Source organism: Notolabrus celidotus, chromosome 1 (genome assembly GCF_009762535.1).
Source record: "Notolabrus celidotus isolate fNotCel1 chromosome 1, fNotCel1.pri, whole genome shotgun sequence".
Classification (NCBI taxonomy): domain Eukaryota; kingdom Metazoa; phylum Chordata; class Actinopteri; order Labriformes; family Labridae; genus Notolabrus; species Notolabrus celidotus.
The window spans coordinates 38,093,369-38,116,019 of record NC_048272.1 but is presented as its reverse complement, the minus strand read 5'-3'; the positions used below and the strand labels follow the sequence as shown (position 1 = coordinate 38,116,019).

The 22,651-nt window shown below is 42.0% G+C and overlaps 1 protein-coding gene across 1 annotated transcript; it reads right to left on the bottom strand.

Annotated features, from left to right (window-relative positions):
- Positions 1 to 11,598: 11,598 nt before the first annotated feature.
- LOC117819492 (adhesion G protein-coupled receptor E1-like) lies at positions 11,599 to 21,175 on the bottom strand. The gene is made up of 18 exons (XM_034692886.1): positions 21,160 to 21,175; positions 20,893 to 21,021; positions 19,972 to 20,118; positions 19,743 to 19,871; positions 19,211 to 19,220; positions 19,074 to 19,127; positions 18,932 to 18,969; positions 18,600 to 18,782; positions 18,396 to 18,509; positions 16,140 to 16,315; positions 15,855 to 16,067; positions 15,516 to 15,719; positions 15,191 to 15,432; positions 15,043 to 15,109; positions 14,360 to 14,451; positions 12,672 to 12,831; positions 12,463 to 12,525; positions 11,599 to 11,867 (listed from the first exon to the last, which is right to left on the bottom strand). The coding sequence occupies exons 1-18, from the start codon at positions 21,173 to 21,175 to the stop codon at positions 11,808 to 11,810; spliced, it is 2,097 nt and encodes a 698-aa protein (XP_034548777.1). The 3' UTR covers positions 11,599 to 11,807.
- Between the last annotated feature and the right edge of the window lie 1,476 nt (positions 21,176 to 22,651).

Here is a 22,651-nt window from a genome sequence, read left to right as displayed (position 1 = left end):
CCTTCTGGAAGACATCTCACGACCCCCCATTTGTGTCTCGCGACTCCCCAGGGGGTCCCGACAGACACTTTGGGAACCCCTGATGTAAAGGTTTGAAGAGAAAAACCCAACTGTGCATTAATGTAGTTTTTCTTTAAACATTTTAATATTCTGCTGTTGCTCTGTTGAGCTGTGCATTAGGACTGTTCGACATGTTCTCTGTAGGTGATACTGTTAGTGAATAACCACAAGGGGGCAGTAGAGTGCAGAGAAAGCCCTCAAACTCATCGCCTTTAAACACTTAACAAATTTTCAGGTCTCCAGTTATTGCTGTTGTTTTATAATGGCTGCTGTAACACGCACCAGAGTTGGTTCTTGGAGGTTCAATAAGTTCCTCTGCAGATGTCTGATGTGTTTGCCAGTTCACAATGTGAGGAGTTTTCATCTGGTTGAACTTCTTTTCAAGGTCCTTTATTATTTTTTCAAAGAATAAATGAATTAAATGTGTCTGTATTTTTTTGCACTGTAAGTGTTCCCAGTTATTCACTGTCCTCGTTCAATATGTGTTGTTGTGTCTGTTTTGTTTTCCTTTGAATGAGACATACCATACGCTCTCAGTCACACTGTGTGCGATAAACAACCAGTGTGTTGTCCTGAGGGGAGTAAACTGTAGACCTGTGTGTTTCAGTGTGATTCCTCGGTCTGACATGCCATGAAGCGTGAAAAGACATGAATGGCCTGAGGCAGCAGGTGAAAGGGAGAGACAGGGACAGTCACTTGGTAGGTATGATTATTTGTGTGTGTGCGGGGGTGGTGGTGGTTTTGGTTCACTCTCTCTAGACTTTGGTTGCGTGCCATAGCTCTCAGACCAAGAAGCAGCTCTGAGTGATGAATTTATGAGTCAAAGGATGGGAACCTGCTGATCGTCTCAAATGTAAGACAATTATACCATGCTACGCATGCAACAGTGTTATGTTAAGAAAGGTGACACACGCACGCTCAGCATTTGTCTTCCACCTGTGAGACTGAATCAAAACATTGTGAAGTGATGATTGATTATACAACCCTGCTGTTTCACTGCACAAGACTACGATAACTAAACTATTCACACCCACAGGAATGAAAACAAATCCATAAAATATATTTAATTGTTCTGGGTGTGACGGAGCTCTGAGAGGTATCAAAGGTCAAATCTCTGCCTCTGATTTCTGCTGTATTGACATGTTAATCACAGATTGTAGGGCAGACACCAGTGTGTGTGTCAGAAAACACTGGTACTGCAGAAACAGTTTGATGAACAAGATGTGGATCTGACATCCTCAACAGTGAACACTCTTTGGGAGGGATCCTTAATAAATGTGTGATTTGATTACAAAACTAATTCTAAACTACCCGCCTGGAGAGGTTTTCAGTTTTCCTTGGCATGTGTGTGTGTGTCTGTGTGTGTGTGTGTGTGTGTGTGTGTGTGTGTGTGTGTGTGTGTGTGTGTGTGTGTGTGTGTGTGTGTGTGTGTGGCTGTGGTTCCTTCCTGCTGCGAAGCTGTTTTATAGCTTTGTGGAGAAAAGATCTCATTTAGCCGTCACTCATCTACTGTCAAATCTTCAGAGTTGGCATGAAGATTTATTGGCTGTTTATGTATGCAGAAACTTCAGAATATGCACAATTTTGCGAAGCTGCAGAAGTCACATATGAAGTCAGATACTGAAAATGAGGGAGGGGAAATATGATACAGTTAAGGCCAAAATGAAAGGCCAGGCCCCCTTGTGAAATCATATAAAACCCTTGATTTCTCCATTAAAATGACCATTAACAAGTGTTAGTGTAAATAGATTATTTGTGTCCAAATTTACAAAGTCAAAATGTTCACTAAGTTTGATTAGGATATTATATTGATGCACTTAATTGAAACGAGAAAAGGTAAAAATGACACTTCCAAAATGATTAGGCCCCTGGTCATAAGTAGTCAATAGTGCACCCTTTCTGAGCCACACCTGACAACAACCTCTTCAAGTAGTTCTTTACAAGGTTGGCACATGTCTCTTCCAATACAAATTGTTCCAGCTGGTCCAAAGTACAGGGTGTCTGAGCACAGACATTCACTTTGAGTACCCGCCACAGATTCTCCAGAGGATTGAGATCTGGGCTCTGAACGGGCCACTCCAGGACCTTGGTTTTGGTGTCCTTTAAGAACTTTTGGAATCATTTTGACGTATGCCTTGGGTCTTTGTCTTGTTGGAAGATCCAGAGCCAGACTAAGCCTAGACTAAGAGCAGATTTCTTCATATTATCCCTCAAAATGTCAACATAACTTTCATTTTTCATGATGCCATGCAGCCGAACACGGCTCCCTGTGCCTGAGGCTGCAAACAGCCCCACAGTACGATGCTCCCTCCACCATGTTTAACTGTGAGAACAGTGTTCTGAGGGGTGAAGACTGATTCCCTTTGTCTTTGGCATGGATAGTAAGAGTAGTCTCTCTCAATAATATGTTCAAGTGTCCTGTTTAGAGTCCCTTAAGTAAATGTCAATGCTGATTGAAAGCTCAGGTGTTGTTGGGAAGCCAATTGACCTACAGGGGTTGTTAGGAAACCAGCTGACTGCACAGGTGTGTTTTGAAAGCAAAAATTCATATTTGATATACAGCAAACCTAAAAACACATCTTGCATTCCAAAATGTACCTAAGCTACTAAATAGCACAGGTGAATGTTTTATTATATCAAGTTTTATCAATGACGCAAACATCGGGAAGAATTTAAGTTAAATGTTCCAGAGTTCCTGGGGGACTAATCATTTTGGCCTCAACTGTACATGGTAAATGGACTTTTATATCTCTTTTCTCTTTGAGCACTCAAAGCTCTTTCACTCTACTCGTCACATTCACCCATTCACACAACATTCACTGACTGATGGTAGAGGCTGCTATAGTAAGGGACCATTAATATTAACCTCATTCATACACATTCACACACTGCTGAACAACAGAGGGAGCAATTTGGGGTTCAGTGTCCTGCCCAAGGACACTTCAGCATGTGACTGCAGGAGCTGGGATTGAACCGCCAACCTTCCAACTTAGAGACGACCCACTGTACCACTGCACCACGGCTGCCTTAAAATCCTTTAAACACAAAATATTAAAGAAATGAGTTCGCCCCAACCAACTACAACCGTCCTATAACAGTCATTTTAAAGGTTGCATGAGTAGAAACAGACTATGATGAGGGTTTGATTACGTTTTCCTCTCTCGCTAATCATACTGACACATTTTGACAGAAGACTTTTTATGTGCACCAGAACAATCTGACAGTGTAGTTTTAGCTCTACCTCCCTGAAATGAACATTTAGTTTTTACTGTAAAGACCCAAAGGATAAAGCAGTGACTTTTCTCTTGATCCTGTACGTGTGTGTGATATTCTTTAAAAATAATCCAGCCCTGCCTCCTCGTCACAGTTTAATATTTCACCTCCTGTGACACCTCGCTTAATAAAACACAACAGAAGTTCTTCTGGTCTGGGTGCTGTGCTGTGCTTGTTGTAATCCGACTTGGCGGCAGCAATAAAAGGCAATAAAAATAACCATATATTTAAAGACATCAGTCTTCTCCCCATGGGTCTGATTTATTTTTATAGCTCATAAAGAGGCATTAGTATTATAGTGAGCGTGTTACATAACCCAGTCCCTCCAGGATTTCGCAGGATTTTTTTGTGAGTGTTGCGGCCCAAAAAGCCTGAATTTGAGACAGCTTTTTTTAAAAATTGCGGTGAAAGTTGCGTTTTGTTTTTTTTTGCTTTTTCCCCCCAATAACATCTCAGGGGCAAGTAAATATGCTAAATTACAGTTGTTTTTAGAAAACATTCTTGATGTGGCCACTGACTATATTTTGATTCTCTTGATTCGAAGAAAAATGCCATTAAAGGGCTGTGTTTCACATTTACGACGGTCCCTGAATGCACCTCGCTGCGACTGATGCACAGTCAATTCACGGCACTCTGAAATGAATCTGCATCTTTGATGACAAGGAGTTGATCAAAACTTACTGAATGTGTCTGATGTTTCACCAAACTGGATTAAATTAAGCTGTAGATGCAGAGCTTTTTACGGTAACCACAGCAACAACGTCAAACATCAAATAGTAAACAGACGTCCCCCGGTTGTGTCTTTGTCACTAACGCACACCGGGGGTAAAAATCATCAATGAAGATGAGACAGATGCATGGAGGTGAGGAGAGCTGGTTCATAAAGCACACCTGCTGCAGGTAGAGACCAAGCTAACACTGAGCCCCTCAATCTATAAATAATAACGTTGTCATGGTCACTTGTCCTGCCTGCTTTCCTCTCTTTTCACCTGTTCTCTGTGCGTGTTTTGTTGCTGAAAAGTGCCAATCAAGTGAGGACTTACGTTTATGTTCCAAGGAAGTCAAATTGATGACAAAACCGATGACGTACAGGGGCTGAGATTGAGGTAATTGGTCAAATTTGCGGGAAAGTTGCGCTGATTGTAAAAAATTGCAGGGCCGCGAAAAAATCGTGCTGATTGGTTGAATTTACGTTGATAGTTGCAATCGCGAAATCGCAACTTCCTGGAGGGACTAATATACACAGGTAAACCTAGCTAAAACAGTTGCAGAGCGGGACTTCCGGTTGTTGGCCGCATGAAGTAGACGCAGCTTGTCATCGCTCCTGCCCATTCTCATCTTTTACTCCTTATACCAACATATTACAACCTCTAGGGATAGTTTTCCATTGTTCATTTAATTTAAAAGGGTAATCTGTCGAAAATGGCTACAGGGTGGTAAATCTTCGAAGAAAGACGATTCATTGTCTGCAGCTAGCTTAACTGTTGATGCTATCACAGTACTACTCGAGCAGCACCACAAAGCTCTTGCTGCGGACTTCAAAACCTCTTTTGGCCTGTTGGAGATCAAGTTTGACCAAGTGCGGTTTCAAGTAGAGGATCATGGTCAGCGCTTGGCTTCTCTCGAGCTCGCTTCTGACGACCTGAGCCAACGTGTCAGTGAGTTAGAAAGTACCTGTTGGAGCCTGCGAGACAACAACTCTAAACTACTGACCAAAGTTACCAACCTGGAGGGCCGCAGCAGGAGGCAAAACCTACGGATCCTGGGCCTGGCGGAATCCACAGAGGGTGTGCGCCCCTCGGAGTTCTTTTCCGACATGCTGTGCGAGGTGTTTGGGAAGGAGTCACTCCCGTCTCCACCGGAGATCGACAGAGCCCACCGCTCGTTGGCCGCCAAACAGGCTCCAGGGCAGAGACCACGCCCGGTGATACTCCGACTGCAACGCTACAAGACTAAAGATCTTCTGATTCGCGAGGCCCGACGGCTAGGGAAGCTAGAATATCGTGGTCAGCAGATCCGTGTGGTCGAGTACTACGGCCCTGAAGTCCAGAGCCAGCGCACCGAATACAGAGAAGTGATGACTGAGCTGTATAAGCGAGAGCTCAGGCCGTCTCTGCTGTACCCTGCCCGGCTCCGCATCACCTTATCCAGCGGAGACAAGACGTGGCTGCGCTCAGCAGACCAGGCACGGGAGTACATCAGAGGTCTTCCTTCACCCTCTCAGTCTTTGTGATTCGACTGTTTGGTGACTTTTCTTGTCTGGCACCGGTCTCTCTCACCGCAATTTAACGCGCACGGAGTGGCGAGAGCCATCTGGTCCTCGCTGCGACAGGTGCGGTAAACATTCTAAACACTTGGAAATTTTGCGTGAGTACTACCTTCAACAAATAACACTGAGTAAAATGTGTTCCATGTTGTTCTTTATATTATATTTTCATAATGGTGTTAATGTGTACGTCGCCAGATGCAAATTAAGAATCCAAACTCAGGATGTTTCCCTCTTTTCTTTGAGGTTGTGTTTTCAATAAGCGTATAAGAACTTTGGAGTAATAATTAGCTCTGTTCTGTTACTATATGAGCTGTAGATAGTGGTTCATGCAACTGGAAGAAGTCCTGTTAATGGTGTGGATGAATGTAAAGAGCTTGCTGCCGTGTTTTCTGGTGGCTGTCTTGTTATGGGGTGGGGGGGTGGGGGGTTGGGGCATCCTATGCCGATGTTATTGTGATAACCTTAATGGGCTCAGTGCATATCATTTTACTGTTCACATCAGATGCTGTTACCTGAAGTTATGTTACTTTAGTCAGACAACTCACGTTTAAATTGTTTATTGTAGCAGCAAATACATATTCATGTTTGGCGCCCAGGCTCCGGCCTCATCACTCCCTGCAGATAAGGTTACATGCAGACATTGAGGAGTGATGAGCAAAACATACTAAACACCCCCGGAGCCTGCAGGTGGAAGCTGGGGAGGCGGCGGGGAAGAAGAAAATATCAGCAATAGGCATGCAGCAGCAGAGGCGTTGACAGGCAGAGGGAGAGATGGGAGATTTTTCCCCAGTTTAAATAGACCGCCAATTTGAGAGGCAGAGGGCAGGATTGGATGATGGTTATGATAGTGGGACATGTGACGTGTATGGCATTGCAGCTCGAGTTGTCTGCCTGAACTTGCTCGCAGGCGTCGCTCCATTTTGTGTGCTCATCAACCTACACTTTCATCTAAGTGCTATGGATAACACATTGAATTTCTTGAGCTGGAATGTTAAAGGTTTTAACCATCCTGTTAAAAGAAGGAGGGTGCTTACACACATCAAACAACTGAAAACAGAAGTCGCTTTCTTACAAGAAACATATATCCCAGGTACTGATAGTTCACGTCTTCAACTTTTCGGGCCAAGGCCAGAGGGGTCTCAATTCTCATTAATCAGGATGTTCCATTCGAACCTCACAGTGTAGTATCAGACACGAACGGGCACTACGTGATTGTTTCAGGCAGACTATACAATTTGTTGGTAATACTTGCAAATGTATACGCACCTAATGCAGATGATGTGGAATTCTTCAAACATTTTCTTTCTTCTCTACCTGATCTGAGTTCATATTCTCTCATATTGGGGGGTTAACTGCTGGTTGGATCCACTGGAGAGGATGATGTGCGTCTGACTCCATTTAAAAGTCGCACCCTGGCTTTTTCATCGCTCTTAGCCAGGCGTGCAGCTTTGCTGAGATGGAGGGATGCTGCCCCGCCCAACCCACAGTCAGTGAGTGAAGGATATCATGTCCTGCTTAAACCTTGAAAAGATCTGCTATTCAGTCACTGGCTGCAGTAACAAGTTTAATCAAATGTGGGGACCTTTCATGGAGCACTTTCAGCAACTTCAGTCAATTTAAGAAGCACCCTCCTTCTTTGTCTCTGTCTTTGACCTTACAATTTTCATCTCTATAGTCTTTTTATTTTTCTTATTTGTATTTGTTTACACTCTTTATTCTATGTATTCCCACCCAATTATTGTTATGTCTAGTACCTTTGTAATCCTTGAAAATAACTGAAGACCTGACTTCCCGCACTTGAACGCTGTTTACTCCAGGACTGTTTTTTTTTTACTAAATGTTTGCACTATTAGGCCCCTATACGGACATTGGGACTGTTGGGTTATGAGGGATGGGTTTTGTGTTAGAACCAACTGATCTCATCATGCAGTTTTCTGTGTACATTTGTATATTTGTTTATGTGTGAAAATCATTGAAAATTATTGAAGTAAAAACAGTTGCAGAGCGGGGTTGAAAGGTCAAAACTTAAGATTCTGAATTGTCCAAAAGTTAAAAGCGCATTTAATTCAAGATAGTCTGCTCTGCCAAAGAGAATTGCTTCTGTAAGCGGTTTAAACCTCAGGCTCAATCACCTTTTTTCACCTAATTCAGCAAAAGATAGAAGAATACTTATTTAACTTATATAATTCAATTCAATTCAATTTGCTTTATTGGCAAGAACAAAATAACATGAAGAAAGACATGTTGCCAAAGCACAGATTTATACATATACATATATATTCATTACATATTATACATATTATCCTCCAAAAATTACTGTGATTTAACCTCCCTGGATGACCTTAAAATCATCCGGCAGACACCAGGAAGTCATCAGTCAAAAGCAGCCCCTTTTATTATGATGGACTTCTGTTGTACTAAGTCTAAGAGTCTAAGCTCTGATCAAGGTGAGTCTGATCAGTCATCATCCGGATCCACTTCTGAGACTCAAATTCCAGAAAAGCAAGGTGAGACTGTGCCTGATCAGCCATCTTCCAGATCCACTTCTGAGGCTCAGAGTCCAGAAAAGCAACTGCAAGTCTCTGAAGGGGATGAGTCCTGCTTGATCTCCAGCAAACAATTGGAAAGAAGAGCCTATGATGACGTTTTGCAGGAATGCAACAAACATCAAAGCCACTGCAGAAGTGATCATCAATCTTGGTACACGATTAAAGGAAAAAGGTCAAGATAGATGGAGAAGGATCTCAAGTGAAAAGTCCACAGATCTTAAGAGCACCACTAAAAAGACCATATGGTTTAATTTACCAGGGCACTAAAAGACTCCATGAGTTCTCTCCTCCAGAGGCAAAGAAGAGGAGGATGACTGCAGGTACTGGGAGAAATAGTACCAAGTCCCCAACCCCAAAAGAGGTTCGTTCCTGTGTGATCCAGGCTCCAAAAGAGGGTCCTGTTTATGTGAGTCAGGACCTTAAAGAGAGACAAGACAACTTATCTCCTGAGATGAAAAGAGCTAAGATCGATGGAGAAGAATCTCAGGTGAAAAGTCCTCAGATCTTAAGATCTCCACTAAAACGACCAAATGGTGCAGTTTACCCAGACATCAAAAGGATCCCAGAGATCTCTCCTCCAGAGGTAAAGAAGATTAGGCTGACCTCAGGTACAGAGAGAAATGACACCAAGTCTCCAAGAACCCCAAACAAGGATAGTTCCTGTGTGATCCAGGCTCCAAAAGAGGGTCCTGATACTGTGAGTCAGGGCCTTAAAGAAGGCCAAGACAACATTTCTCCTGAGATTACAACAGTTAAGATTGAAAACTCAGGTGAAAACACCTCAGATTTTAAGATCTCCTCTGAAAAGACCATATGGTGCAGTTTACCAAGACATCAAAAGGATCCCAGAGATCTCTCCTCCAGAGAGGAAGAAGAGGAGGCTGACCCAAGATACAGAGAGAAATGACACAGAGTCTCCAAGAACCCCAAAAAAGAATCGTTCCTGTGAGATGCATGACCCCAAAAGGGTTCCTGTTTACTTGAATCAGGACCCTGAACCTCAAATCTGGATCATTGGGTCCAGCTACATTCAACGAGGACGGAAAGCTGCATATCAAATGTTTGGAGATAATTTCGGACTCTGTGCCAAAGTTGAATGGTTTGGCAAAGGAGGTATGGGCTGGAAGGGCGTGCTTCCTCGTTTCTATGCAGAGATTCCCCAACAAAGCCCCCCAGACATTTTAGTCATTCATGCCGGTGGCAACGATCTGGGACAGGGATCTGCTAAGGAGCTTGCAGCAAAAATGGAAGAAGACTTGATAAAGCTCCATGAAGAGTTCCCTTCTATGCTTATTGCATTTTCCTGCATCAACGAGCGCATAGTGTGGAGAAACGGAAAGCCGTGGAAAATGAACGACGACAGGAAGACAGTCAACCAACACATCAGAGAGGCAGTTGATAGATTTGGAGGGGATGTCATTGAACATCCCCTCCTAAGATTTCATAAAGAAGACCTCTTCCTGGATGATGGGGTGCACTTCACCAACCGGGGAAAAGAGGTCTTTCTGACGGACATCTACAACACCCTGCATAAGATGCTTCAGAAGTGAACCCTCAATGGGAGTGAAATGTGAATGTAGATTTATTGTGTGTGAGCTCAAATGAAAATAAATATGTCAAGCAATTCAATTCAAATGTGTGATTTTATATGTTGGTTTACTTGTTAGTACTGAATCTGTGAGTCTGAATGTTCTATTTTATTGTTGTTAGTGTTACTTGCTCCTGTCCATCTCTCTCTTTCTGTATCTCCATCCATCCCTCTTTCCAACCCCAACACATCGAGGCAGATGGCTGTCTAATATGAGTCTGGTTCTGCCTGTTAGAAGGAACTTTTAACCGGCGTGCCACTGTAACTTACTAAATGCTCATGGTGGATTAAGATTAGACTGGGTCTTGCCTGTAAAATGGGACTGGATGTTATCGTGTCTTGATGTTGGGTCTTTATTAATAACATAACATAGAGTATGGTCTTGACCTGCTCTTTTTGTAGTGTCTTGAGATAAAAGTTGTGGTGAATTGGCGCAAACAAGCAACAATGCATCAAGAGTATCAAAGTCATCAAATAGGATTTTTTTTTTTTATTATTAAAATTTGGATATAAAAACAATTAAAAGATCAAATAAAATAATACAAAATAAAAGGAGGTTTTGGGGATTGACTATAAAAGCATTCAAATAGGAAGGGCCGGTGTTTAAAATGATACAATAATACACACAGGTTAACCAAGCTAAAACAGTTGCAGAGCGGGGTTGAAGGGTGAAAACTTAAGATTCTGAATTGTCTAAAAGTCAAAAGTGCATTTAATTCAAGACGTTGCTGCAACTTGTTCCAGGAGTCCGGAGCAGAGAAACAAAAGGACGTTTTTCCCAGTTATGATTGAATTCGAGGAACATGCAAATGCAGCTGGTTTTAGTTGTGAGTCTGATATAAACGGTCAGGGTAATGAAGAAGTTCAGTAAGGTAGGTTGGTCATTTTCCGAAAACAGCTTTATAGATAAAAAAGATTCCAATGGATATTGCGTCTTTCATGGAGAGAGGGCCAGCCAACCTTATTATACAGAATGCAGTGATGTGTGTGAAAGAGGTCACCTGTTATAAATCATAGACTGATAAATGGAGTCAAGGCGTTTGAGGTTTGAGGATGGTGCGTTTCTGTAGATTACGTCCCCATAATCCAAGACTGGATTGACTGATACTTGATACAAATCTAGAATTTACTCAAATATACTGACATTTCTGAATGCTGAAGCACTGCATGACATCCATCTAGTATCTGGGGACAGCATCGCACTGTACAGTGTACATCCTGCCGGAAAGAAGACACACATATAACTGGTTAACTTCCACAAAAAATATGCTTTAAAAACACATGAAAGAAACAAATGATATTACTGCATTGTTTTCAAGTTACAATAGATGAAGGGCTGTGCTCTAATTCTATACAAAAAGGCAACATGGTGCACCAAAGTGACATTGGTGCATATACTGATTTCAAGTAATGCACAATAAAGGCAATTAACCCGTGAAAGACTCCGTAGCGCATCTAAAAGGTCTGAATACTTCCTCCTCCATTGTTTTTTGACCTTTTAGGGCCCGAGCACCGGGCGAAGGCCCTATTGGAACCCAAAGGATTTTTCTTTCTACCGACCAAAGTAAATTGCCCTTTTGGAGCCTTCAGCATGCACCAAAACTCACCAAACTTGACACACTCATCAGGCCTGGTAATTAATTTGATATTCTTTTGGTCCCGTGCAAAAAAGTTCCAAAAATGTCTCAATAGCGCCTCCTTCAGATTTTTGAATTTTTGGGATGACAGCCCCAAAATATAGAAATGGGATGCGTGGGTTTTGTGAGATTTTGTGCATTTTGTGCACCGTATGGATATAAATTGTTTCTGCTGTGCTTGAGAAGAAAACATCAAACACACAATATTTATTCAAAGTCTTTTAATGCATGTACCAAAGGACAATATTTCACTGTGATCATATCTAAAACAACTACGTGTTACAAATCCATGGTTAAATGTTAAAAATATGAATACTAAACTAGAAGGAAAAGAATGGTGGGTCAGAGGAGGTACGACTTTCTTCTTTGTCTTCTGTCTCTTCTATACTAATCTAACATAATAATTCACTCCTATGTCAATCATTCATTCATCATTTTGTCTTTTCTTCAGCCTTGTCCAAGTTCCCAGAGACAGATGTTACTTCTTTCTGCTGAAAAACATATTTTAAGTCATTTAAAATTTCCTTAAAATAGAAGTTTAAAATCAGTTCACCGCACACATCTACAGAAAGACACCGGAAAGCACGGTATTAAAGTATCAGAGGCAGGAAAACTTGATGATTCAAATTTGTTCATTGATTGCTGCAGTTCCTAGAGTTTCCACTGGAGGCTGGCTTTAGAAGCATCAGAAACCACATACAGACCCATTCACAGAGATGATCTGTACAGCATTAATAAACATGTTTACAGACTGGTTCAAAAAAACAGTTTTGGTCTGTCGGCACACACTGTACAGGGCTGCATTATTTTATAACTCAAAATTAGAATTAGCAAAGAGCCCGCCTTAACTAGGTTGAGACAGCATTTCCAATATGGCAGCCGTCGACGATAGGATTCAAAACTTGCCTTCAGAAACAACTGGGTGACGTCACAGAGACTACGTCCATGTTTTATACAGTCTCTGGTACAAAATGTAGTGTCATCATAATCTTGAAAGCCCTATAACCGCCACAGATTCATGATGATGCCTGAATATTTCACTGATAACGAAATGGTTCTTGGTATTGTGTGTTTTTAGAGCCTTACCATAGATCCTCTCCCCTGCTTATTGAAAGAGCACGTCAGCCATTTGATGTATTCCTCTCTGACCTGAAAACACAATAAAATGCAGCTTCCTTGAAGTTACATGTTACATCTACCAAAAAGAATGGATCAGTATTGATTGGTTGTGATTTTTAATCATAAATCTGTCTCCAAATACGTAAAAAGCTGAGTCGTCTGTGTAAAATGTGTACCTCCTTGTTTAGCACACAGTGGACGATGAAAAGGAAGGTGCCTTGCTGGGAGTTCAGGAATAAGAAGAGGAACTGAAAGAAAAGGTTGGTCTGGTACAGTCCTAGAATCCAGGTACAGCCCAGTATGATGAACTGAGCCAAGATCTTGAAAAGAATCAACCTGAAAGAAATCAAAAAAATGTTATAACATGAAAACGCTTAAAACAACTGCTGAATACATTTTTATCTTTTGGATAATTTTCAGTAAACTCAAAGTACTCATGAAAGATAAAGTTATTTAACCCTCACCTCTCCTTTAAAGGGATATTTCAGTTATTTTGAAGTGGGGTCGTATGAGTTACAGTACACTATTGCTCCTGCTAGCCGCAATGCGTGCCGGTGAGCTCTTTCCCTTTAATGAGAAAATTCCAAGAGGACCGGCAGGCAAGCTAGGCTACAATTCTCTGCGGATGGGGCTGCCTATTTCACGTAATTTCATCAAAGTCAAGAAAATATGGTCCAGGCACTCATCACGGTGCAAATGGATGCACCAGTAAAAAAAAATTGGAGCTATTAAGTTTGCCGTCAGAACCCCCCCGCCCGCCCCCTTTGTTTTGACACTATTTTTCGTGCAGACCTCGCAGACCGCGGTTCTTCCGCTGTATGAGCACGGTTACACGCCGATCAGCTGTTTGGATCAACAAGCACATAGCAGGATCAAGTAGCGGTATCGGCCTTTAGAGTGAATTAAACTCACTCTGACCACGCCCCCTCAGGTAGTGGATGTGCCTCGGCTCTCCAGCACGTTGATCTAATGTTTACATGTTGGCTGAATATACACGGCTGCTCAGAGATCACGTTACTTCAACCCTCTGAATCTGATCCAGAATCTGATCCTGACGGAGAGAGGCGCCTGTAGCAGGACCTTTCTGAACCATTGGTCATGGATTTAGTGTTTCTTGTTGTTTTATTTATCAGTATGTAGACGTGTGTCTTGGGACACAGCTACGAACATGTAGCTATGTGGCTATGCTAACTAGCGCTAGCACTTATCCATGATAAATAAAAATCATCCACTAGATCTTAAAATCTGCAGACGTGGGGAGTAAAACCGACCTCTGCCAGAAAGGCAGCAGGACCTTTTATGAAGGATTGGTCACAGATTTAGTGTTTCTTGTTGTTTTATTTGTCAGTATGTCGACGTGTGTCTTGGTACACAGCTACAGCTACGACATGTAGCTATGTAGCTATGCTAACTAGCGCTAGCACTTATCCATGATAAATAAAAATCATCCACTAGATCTTCAAATCTGCAGACGTGGGGAGTAAAACCGACCTTTGTGTTTATTAAGACAGCCTACAACTAGCATGCCTCCCTCCTAAGCTCCTTGTTAGCACACATTTGTGCAGGTAATGAAAAACGGAGGGGGGATTCAGTATTATTTTATACAGTCTATGGGCTGAACAAGCTCCGAGCTCTGACTCCGTGACAGACCGGATATTGTTGTTACGTAACAAAAACACGGAAGTCTGAAACGGCTCATTTCACACACATTTACAGAAAGGTGTAGAAATCAAAACAGGGGCAGAATGGATTTTTTTCATTCTCGGGGGGTTTGTAGACATGCCAGGGACACATATTTCAGGTAAAGAACCATTAAAAAGTCCATTTTGCATGATATGTCACCTTTAACACTTCTGTTTCATACCTTGTGTCATTGGATTGAGAAACATTACTTCTCATGTTTGCCAAAGTGGGTCTCAGACTCCACAGAGTGGCACAGAACAACATCCAGTTAAGCTGAAAGAATAAAAACACATAACTGGGCTGGTACAGAGAATTATATGATTAGCAAAGGAAGTACAACACTCAGAAATCAAAAGAGGGCTGTGATACTTTTAGTTCAAAATGGTGTTGGAGAGGAATAAAGAGAAGCCTGATGCTGGAAAAGTCTGACCCTGTCCTGTCGAAAACATTGGGGCAACAACGATGACGTGACTCTGAGTAAAGCAGCACTTGTTTAAATTTTCAAGGCAAATTGCACACAAAGAAGGACTTAACCAGCTCCTGTCCTAAGAAAGCATCATGTCCCCAGTCTTCATGTGTTAGGGAAACTTTAATGCAGTGTCCCAGCAAATTTGCCTTCATTTGCATGAATTTAATTATTTTCAATCCCTTCCTTTATCGTGTCACTACGTATTCAGTGTTGTCTGATGTCACACGATCACAAGCCAAATAGTTCTAATCCTGCAAAAACGTAGAGGTGGTGACTCCATCAGTGGATCAGAGAGCTTAAGAGAGAAATCTAACATGGCTCGCAAAGTTAATCTTTAAATTGGGTCCAGATCAGTTACAAACAGAGAAATATTCAAATGCTCCAAAGCTACTCACTCCAATGGCAGCAATCACAGGAGCTGTTAAAGCCCAGTTGAAGCGGCGCCGTGTTGACAGCCAGCACCTGAAACAGAATCAAACTCGTGACGTTCTTTAAACACACGCAGAGAGGAATAAAGAGCGTGTCACTGCTCGTCTTACTCACACATCTGCCTCAGTGGCTCCGTATCCATCAGAATACACCAGTGCAGAAACACCCACAATCACAAACGGTACTCCGTAGCCGATAACATAGAGAAGTGGTCTGGGAAGGCCGTCTCTCCTGATGACTTGCACCTTGGACAGCCTCTGGACTAGCATGTGGAGCTGCAGCGCTTCCAGCACCATCCACACAAAACTCGCAACAACTAAGAAGTGGAGAAGTCCTGCCATGACGGTGCAGGCCAGCTGTGGAGAGACACAGTGAGTAACACTGTCAGCAGAGAACGCTTTGCTTCAGTTAGGTCAGATTTAACGCCTCACATCTTTACCTTGTGGTCAGTGTATCTGTCATTCCACAGCAGCAGCAGATGGGACAGGGCCAGGCTGAGGCAGAGGTGGAGATGGGCTGTGTTGTTGACCTTTGGGTTCCAGCTACACAAGAGGAAGGTGAAGATGGCCAAAGCGAAGAAGAAGAGTCCCACAATCACACATATTCGGTTGAGCCACTCGAGGAAAGGATACACTGGTGGAGGCTGAGAGAGCACAATACACAGGAAAAGTAAGAAACCAGACGTGACATCTGAAACACCTGCACACACCTGCACACACCTGCACACACACACACACACACTCACACACACACACACAAACACACAGATCTCTGATACCTCCCCTATCTGCATGATGAGGGCAAACGTGGAGAGATGAGAGCAGCTGCACACGGTGAAGTTTTCATTGGTGTATGAAACATGACAGCCCTCCACTGACCAACGCATCATCTTGCTGTTTTCTCCTCCTTTACTTCCTCCTTCGCTTCCTCCTGTGTCTTCTGCTTTGTCCTCCCAGTACACACATGTCATCAAACCAGAGTCTGGTACCATCTGAAAGCACAGACACAAAAGTGTTTAAACATGAAGGATGAGAGCGAGCTGGATGAATGAACTGAGCAGCACCTTCTTGTGAGTGATGGTGAAGTTGACCGGCTCGGTGAGATTGGTGTTATTCACTGAGGGTAAGGTCGCCGTGATGACATCAGAGTACATCTCTGTCATGTTTTCTGTTTCAAAGTATTCATGAATTAGGAGGCTCTCCATCCCGTTTAACACCACGAGGGCGACTGCTGCAGAGCCTGAAAATGAACGTATGATGAAGATGACCAACACGTTTAAATACTGCCAGTGTCACCGTCAATAGGTTCGAAAAACAGGTTACAAAGTGTTAAAATCACACGAAGGCAAGATCAAGAAATAAAACATATTTTAAAGACTTGATAATCAGGTGAAATCAGGAAAGGCTCTTGGATGAAAGTGTGTTTTAAGAAGGGATTTAAAGTATTAAACTTCAGAGTTTTGCCCAAATATGGGCATGGCTGAGTTGATTGACAGGCGGGCACCCTGTAGCTGTTAGCTAAAAGGCTAAAGGCCCGCCTCTGTACCTCACACTAGCTTGACAGAAGTCAGGTTGAGTTCAGCATTTCCAATATAACACCTGCCAATGATCGGCTTCAAAACAGCGTTCAGGAACAGATGGGTGACGTCACAGATACTACGTCCATTATTTATACAGTCTGCTGTGGGGTGGTGTTTTGAAAATAACAGCTTTTAATTATCCACATTTGGCTCCAAAACTTCAGTGAAATGAAGAGTGAAATTTTAAGTCACTTTTGTTTTAATACTGTGTAAATGCATTAAACACATCAATGACTGGATGAGCCAGAATTTTCAGTTAAACAAAGAAAAAACTGAAATGATTGTTTTTGGAGCCAAGGAAGAAAGGTTAAAGGTTACTGCTCAGCTCCAATCTGCAATGATGAAATGTTCAAACCAAGCCAGAAACCTTGGTGTAGTCTTAGACTCAGACCTTAATTTCAGCAGCCACATTAGTCAAGTCAGCCTATTATCACCTTAAGAATACATCAAGGATTAAAGGACTTATATCTCTATCTCTATCTCTGCAGAAAAACTTGACTGCAGCTCATACAGAATGCTGCTGCTCGAGTCCTAACAAGGACCAACAAAGTAGACCACATCACTCCAGTTCTTAGATCTCTACACTGGCTTCCTGTCTGTCAGAGAATAGACTTTAAAATCCTGCTGATGGTTTATAAAGCACTGAATGGTTTAGGCCCAAAATACATTGCTGATCTGCTGCTACTGTATGAACCACCTGGACCTCTGAGGTCATCAGGTACTGGTCTTCTTTCAGTCCCTAGAGTCAGAACGAAACATGGTGAAGCAGCGTTTAGTCATTATGCACCACATATCTGGAACACACTCCCTGAAAGCTGTAGGTCCGCTCCAACTCTCACCTCTTTTAAATCTAAATTGAAATGCTAAATCTAAATTTGATATATAAATCTAAATGTTAAATGTTGCTCTGCGATCCTAAATATTTAGCTAATATGCTAATTCCTTCAAAACGGCCTATCCTGCATTTTTACAGCAGGCAGTCCAGCTATAACCTATAGGAGTCAGTACTGACGGACTATGGCCGGGATATCTTTATCACTTTATTATGCTTTTATTTTGGTACTAACTGTGCCCAATACAAATTCACATTGGCGCCTAGGGGAAGTACCAAAATAAAAGCATTATAAAGCGATACAGATATCCCGGCCATAGTCTGTCAGCACTGACCCCTACGCCGGGTTATAGCCGGACTGCCCGTCGCTGGAAGCCGTTTTTGGAGGCGACAAAGGGGTTTCACAACGCTCAGAGACAGAACTGACCCAGTCTATGGAACGGACAAGCTAAGTTGCTACTGATAAGTCTGGTTCGCTTTACGAAGCTTTTATTTTGGTATTTCCGCTAGGCGGCAGTGTGAATTTGCATATGGATTGCAGAGCAATATTTAACATTTAACATTTGTATTTATATCTAACATTTAGATTTAACATTAAACATTTATATTTATATTTAGCATTTGGATTTAACAGTGATTTTAATTTAATATATTTTTCACAACAAAATTAAATGTGAAGAAGATCACAAATATTCCTCTAAATGTGATAAAAAAAAGTGTCTTTTAAAAATTCACTCTACATTTTATGATGTTTTGCAGCTCAATGTGGAGAAACGTTGCTGTTATCTTCCGTGTGCACAACTTTACAAAGGTAGGTCCCGACTGTGTAATCAACAAATCTAATTTGCAGAACAGGCAAATGCAAAACTGCTCTTATAAACCTCTGGTAGTTTGCATCAACTTCTTACCGTTGTTGTTTTGAGCCAGGCTCTCCAGGTTGATGTCCATTGTGTTTGTGTTTGCTGAGAGAGCTGAGGTCTGTGAATTGCTGCTTCCAGGCCCAAAAGTTTTGACACTTAAATCTAAAACAGAAAATCATTCAACAGCTGAATTATTTCATCAACCCTGTAAACATTATGTATTTACATTAGAGGAAGATGAACCCTTCTTACCCACTGATGGACTCTTCAGAGTCTTTCCTGTCTGGTTCAGATCTTGGCCCATTAGTGCCGACACTAAAAGCTCTGTGATTTTCAGGATCACACCGGCAGTCTCCCCATCTCCTGTGCTGCTCACATTAACCGACTTGACGCGACGTCCAACGTAAAAGTTGAACTGTTTTTCAACTGAGAGTGCTGAGATAAAAAGTAGCAGACAAAAAAGTGTAAAAATCATCGTTAGTGGACACCTTATTATCGCTGCTGTTTGTTAAATATACGACCTGTGCTCATGCTTACTAGGTTTATTAATAAAACAGTTTTTTCTTAATAGTTTGATAGTTTACCTCTGAGGGTTTTATTGCATCCAACATTTCCTGAAGATCTGTTTAGTTGGTGTAGAGGAAATGAAAACAAAAACATGTAGCAGTTAATCAGCACATCAAGTAAAGGTGGGCTGTTTATACTGTAGCACACTGAAGAGCTAACCTTGACAATATGAGACCCCTTGTGTCCACAAAATCCCCGTTGTAGGGAAAAATCCTTCGGGGCAGGAACAGTCGAACTTCCCTTTCATGTTCGTACAGACAGTTTTTTTCCCACAGATACCAGGTGTCTCACTGCACTCGTCTATATCTGTAGAGGAGCAAAGAGGATAACACAGAAATCATATCAGGGCTAAACCTGCACATTCAGGTCCTTTCACATCACCACAGACTGCCGGCCCCTGTCATCAGAACTTAGAACTTCTCAGTTGTACACTTTGAAGATGGTCACAAACCTGTGCACTTTTCCACAGATTGATTTGACATGATGTGTGATCAGTTTGCCTCTGGCGTTGCTAATGTTAGTGAACGTTAATGGTTTTGACCAATCAGAATCAAGCATCTTACACTGCCGGAAGATCAGTGGTAGCACTGATAAAGTGTAGCCAAATTCTCCTTCATTTATCATATGAAAGGTTACATCTGAGTGTCCTGTCTGCTTGTGACAGCAAAGACAAAGTGCCATCAGTTCACGACTGTGACACATTTGAGAATTTTCCCCTATATTTGAAAGATGCAGTGCCACAATAAGAGCTTGACTTGCTCATAATTTAGAGAACATGAAGAGAAGAAGTTATCTTGTATTCAACATGTGACGTGACTGTTAACAGACCTTGGCACACTGACAACGGGTCTTGTTTATTGTCGTAGCCTTGATCGCATTCGCACACGTAGCTTCCAGGATGATTAACACACACCCCGTGATCACCACAGATGTTTGGGTCAAGGCATTCATTGATATCTACAAGGAAAAGAACAGGATACTTAGCAGGTACATCAGTCTGAACACAGAAACATCATTGCAGCTTGAGATCTGCAGTCATATGGGCTTTAGTTTCTACCTTTGCATATGTTGGACAAACTGGCAGGCGATGATGGATATGTTGCTTCGTATCCCTCAAAACAGACACAGAGGTAAGATCCAGGAGTGTTAATGCAGTTTGATAGAGGATCGCACAGTACCTCAGTCGTCTGACACTCGTTGATGTCTGCAAAGAGATGCAACAAAGCAAAAACAGAAATAAGTGCATAAATAACGATCCTTCAGATGGACGCTCCCAGCGTGCAGGACTGCTCATTGTACCTAAAGTCTCTAAAAGTAGTATGGGAGGTAAGACCTTCAGTCATCAGGCCCCTCTCCTTTGGAATCATCTACCAGTCAGGGTCCGGGACCCAGACACCCTCTCTACTTTTAAGAGAAGGCTTCAAACTTTCCTTTTTGATAAAGCTTATAGTTAGAGCTGGATCAGGCTTGGACCAGCTCTTAGTTATGCTGCTATAGGCTTAGACTGCCGTGGGTCCTGACACACTGGGATCATATGTTCCCCTCTCTCCGCTCTCTCTGCCTGTCACTTTCTTTAACTCTTCCTGTCCCATTAAAGTTACTAAACAGAGGCCTTTCTGGAGTCCCTGAGCTCCCTTGTCTCGTAGGTTCCTATGGATCTCTGCTGCTGTGGACGTGCCAGACTCCAGCTGCTACAACTACTACTATCTGTCTCACCACTATCATCTCTCTCTTCTCTCTTCATCTCCCTCAATCCCTCTCTCCAACATGGTCTCAGCAGATGTGTGTCTAACATGAGTCTGGTCCTGCTGGAGGTTTCTGCCTGTTAAAGGAAGTTTGTCCTTGCCACTGTAAATTACTAAATGCTGCAAAGTGCTCTGCTCTGATCTTATCCTGTCTTGATGTTGGGTCTTTGTTAATAATAGAACATAGTGTACAGTCTAGACCTGCCCTGTTTGGAAAGAGTCTTCAGACTTACCAACACATCCATAGGAATCTCCAGTGGGAAGGTGTTCAGGGGGTATTTCATAACCAGGAGTACATATACAGCCAGTACCTTTACACTGTGCGAGTGGTCCGCAGGAGTCTGGGTTACATGAAATATGGTCTAAACAGAGATAGCACGCAGAAACAAAACAAGGCCATGATAAAGAATTAAAGGAAGGTGTCCGTGACATGTCAAAAGTATATTTTAGAAAAAGTACAAAGCATGATGACAATACATACAATACAATATGGTACTTACTTGTACCATAAGTCATACTGCTATGACTTTGACTCAATGGTCTGTAAATGTAGAATTTTCCAGGACAGTAGACAATTTCAATTTTCATAGAATGACTTAAGCAGGAGGTATCAGGACCATATGCTAAAGCTTTTGTTGCTGTTTCAGAATGACTTAAAGGATGCTCAGAACTGATGAAAATCCTGTGTTTGCTTCCAGCTCCTGGACCAATCCTGCATGATTCAACTACTCTGTCTCCACCAACCCCAGTGAAACGCGACCACTTCCCAACAAGATGTGCATCATCCTTTGGAAAGCCAGGAAAGGAAGTGGATCTAAACTTAGAGTTGCGCCAAGGTTCAGTTATGTTGTTGTAGTTATCACAAGAACCTGCACAGAACAACAAAAGCTGAACGTCAGTAACAAAGGTACAAGAGTTATTATAAACAGAAGCTGGTGTTTCAAAGTGGACTTCATCCATACCAGGAGGAAACACACAGTGGCCACAGGCGAGGAGAGAGCCTGTAGAGACAAAGAAGAGGGGAGTATTAGAACGCAGAGAAACTTGTAATAAGATACCAGATACATTGCCCACAATAAGGATAGTATCCTGATACAGTGATACTGCAATAATTAATAACCTGCAAAACATGCAATGATACATCCTGACAGACCCTGAAAAGGTCAAGCACAGGACAAATGTGATTAGCACCACAGCAAGGACTCATCGAGTAGTGATGTGAGGAGTCAAGATGAAGGGAAATTTATTTAGAGTGCCGAATCTTCCTCTAGATCCTCGGGTGGGGCACTTTTGGTTGTTCCAAAGTCGAGACTCAGATCCAAAGGGGATCGGGCTTTCTCTGTCAGAGAGCCTCAATTTTGGAATGACCTCCCTGAGGAGATAAGGCTTGCAGAGTCAGTGGCATATTTTAAAACTCTTCTTAAGACCCATTTTTACAGACTTGCTTTTATGTGACTTCATCTTTTTAACTGCTATTTATTTCTATTTATTATTAATTTTTATCCAACTACTTAATTGTTTTAAATTTTGTTTGATCATTTTATTTGATTATTTATTGTTTTATTATACATTTTTTCATTTATCATTTTAGTGTTCCTAATTTATCCTTTCCATTTTCTATTTTCTCTGATGTGATTTCGTCTTCTTCTTAAAATCTTTGTATTGTCCTAAAATACTTTTATTTATTTATTTACTTATTTTTGAAAGACCTCTTTAACAATGACTTAATGATCTACTGTCTCAACACTTTGTCACCCGAATCCTGCCATGCTTTGTTTGTCAAAGCACTTTGTTAACATTTGTTTTTAAAGGTGCTATACAAATAAAGTTATTATTATTAAGTTATTTACTATCAACATATTGGTATGTACCCCATGGTTTCAGCATGAGCCCGTGAACAGAGGCTGAAGCCCTCGTGGCAGCGGTCGCTGGCTGGACTCCTGTCCACAGCCGTCTGCTAAATGTCTTCCCCTGCTCTCTCCTCTCTATCTT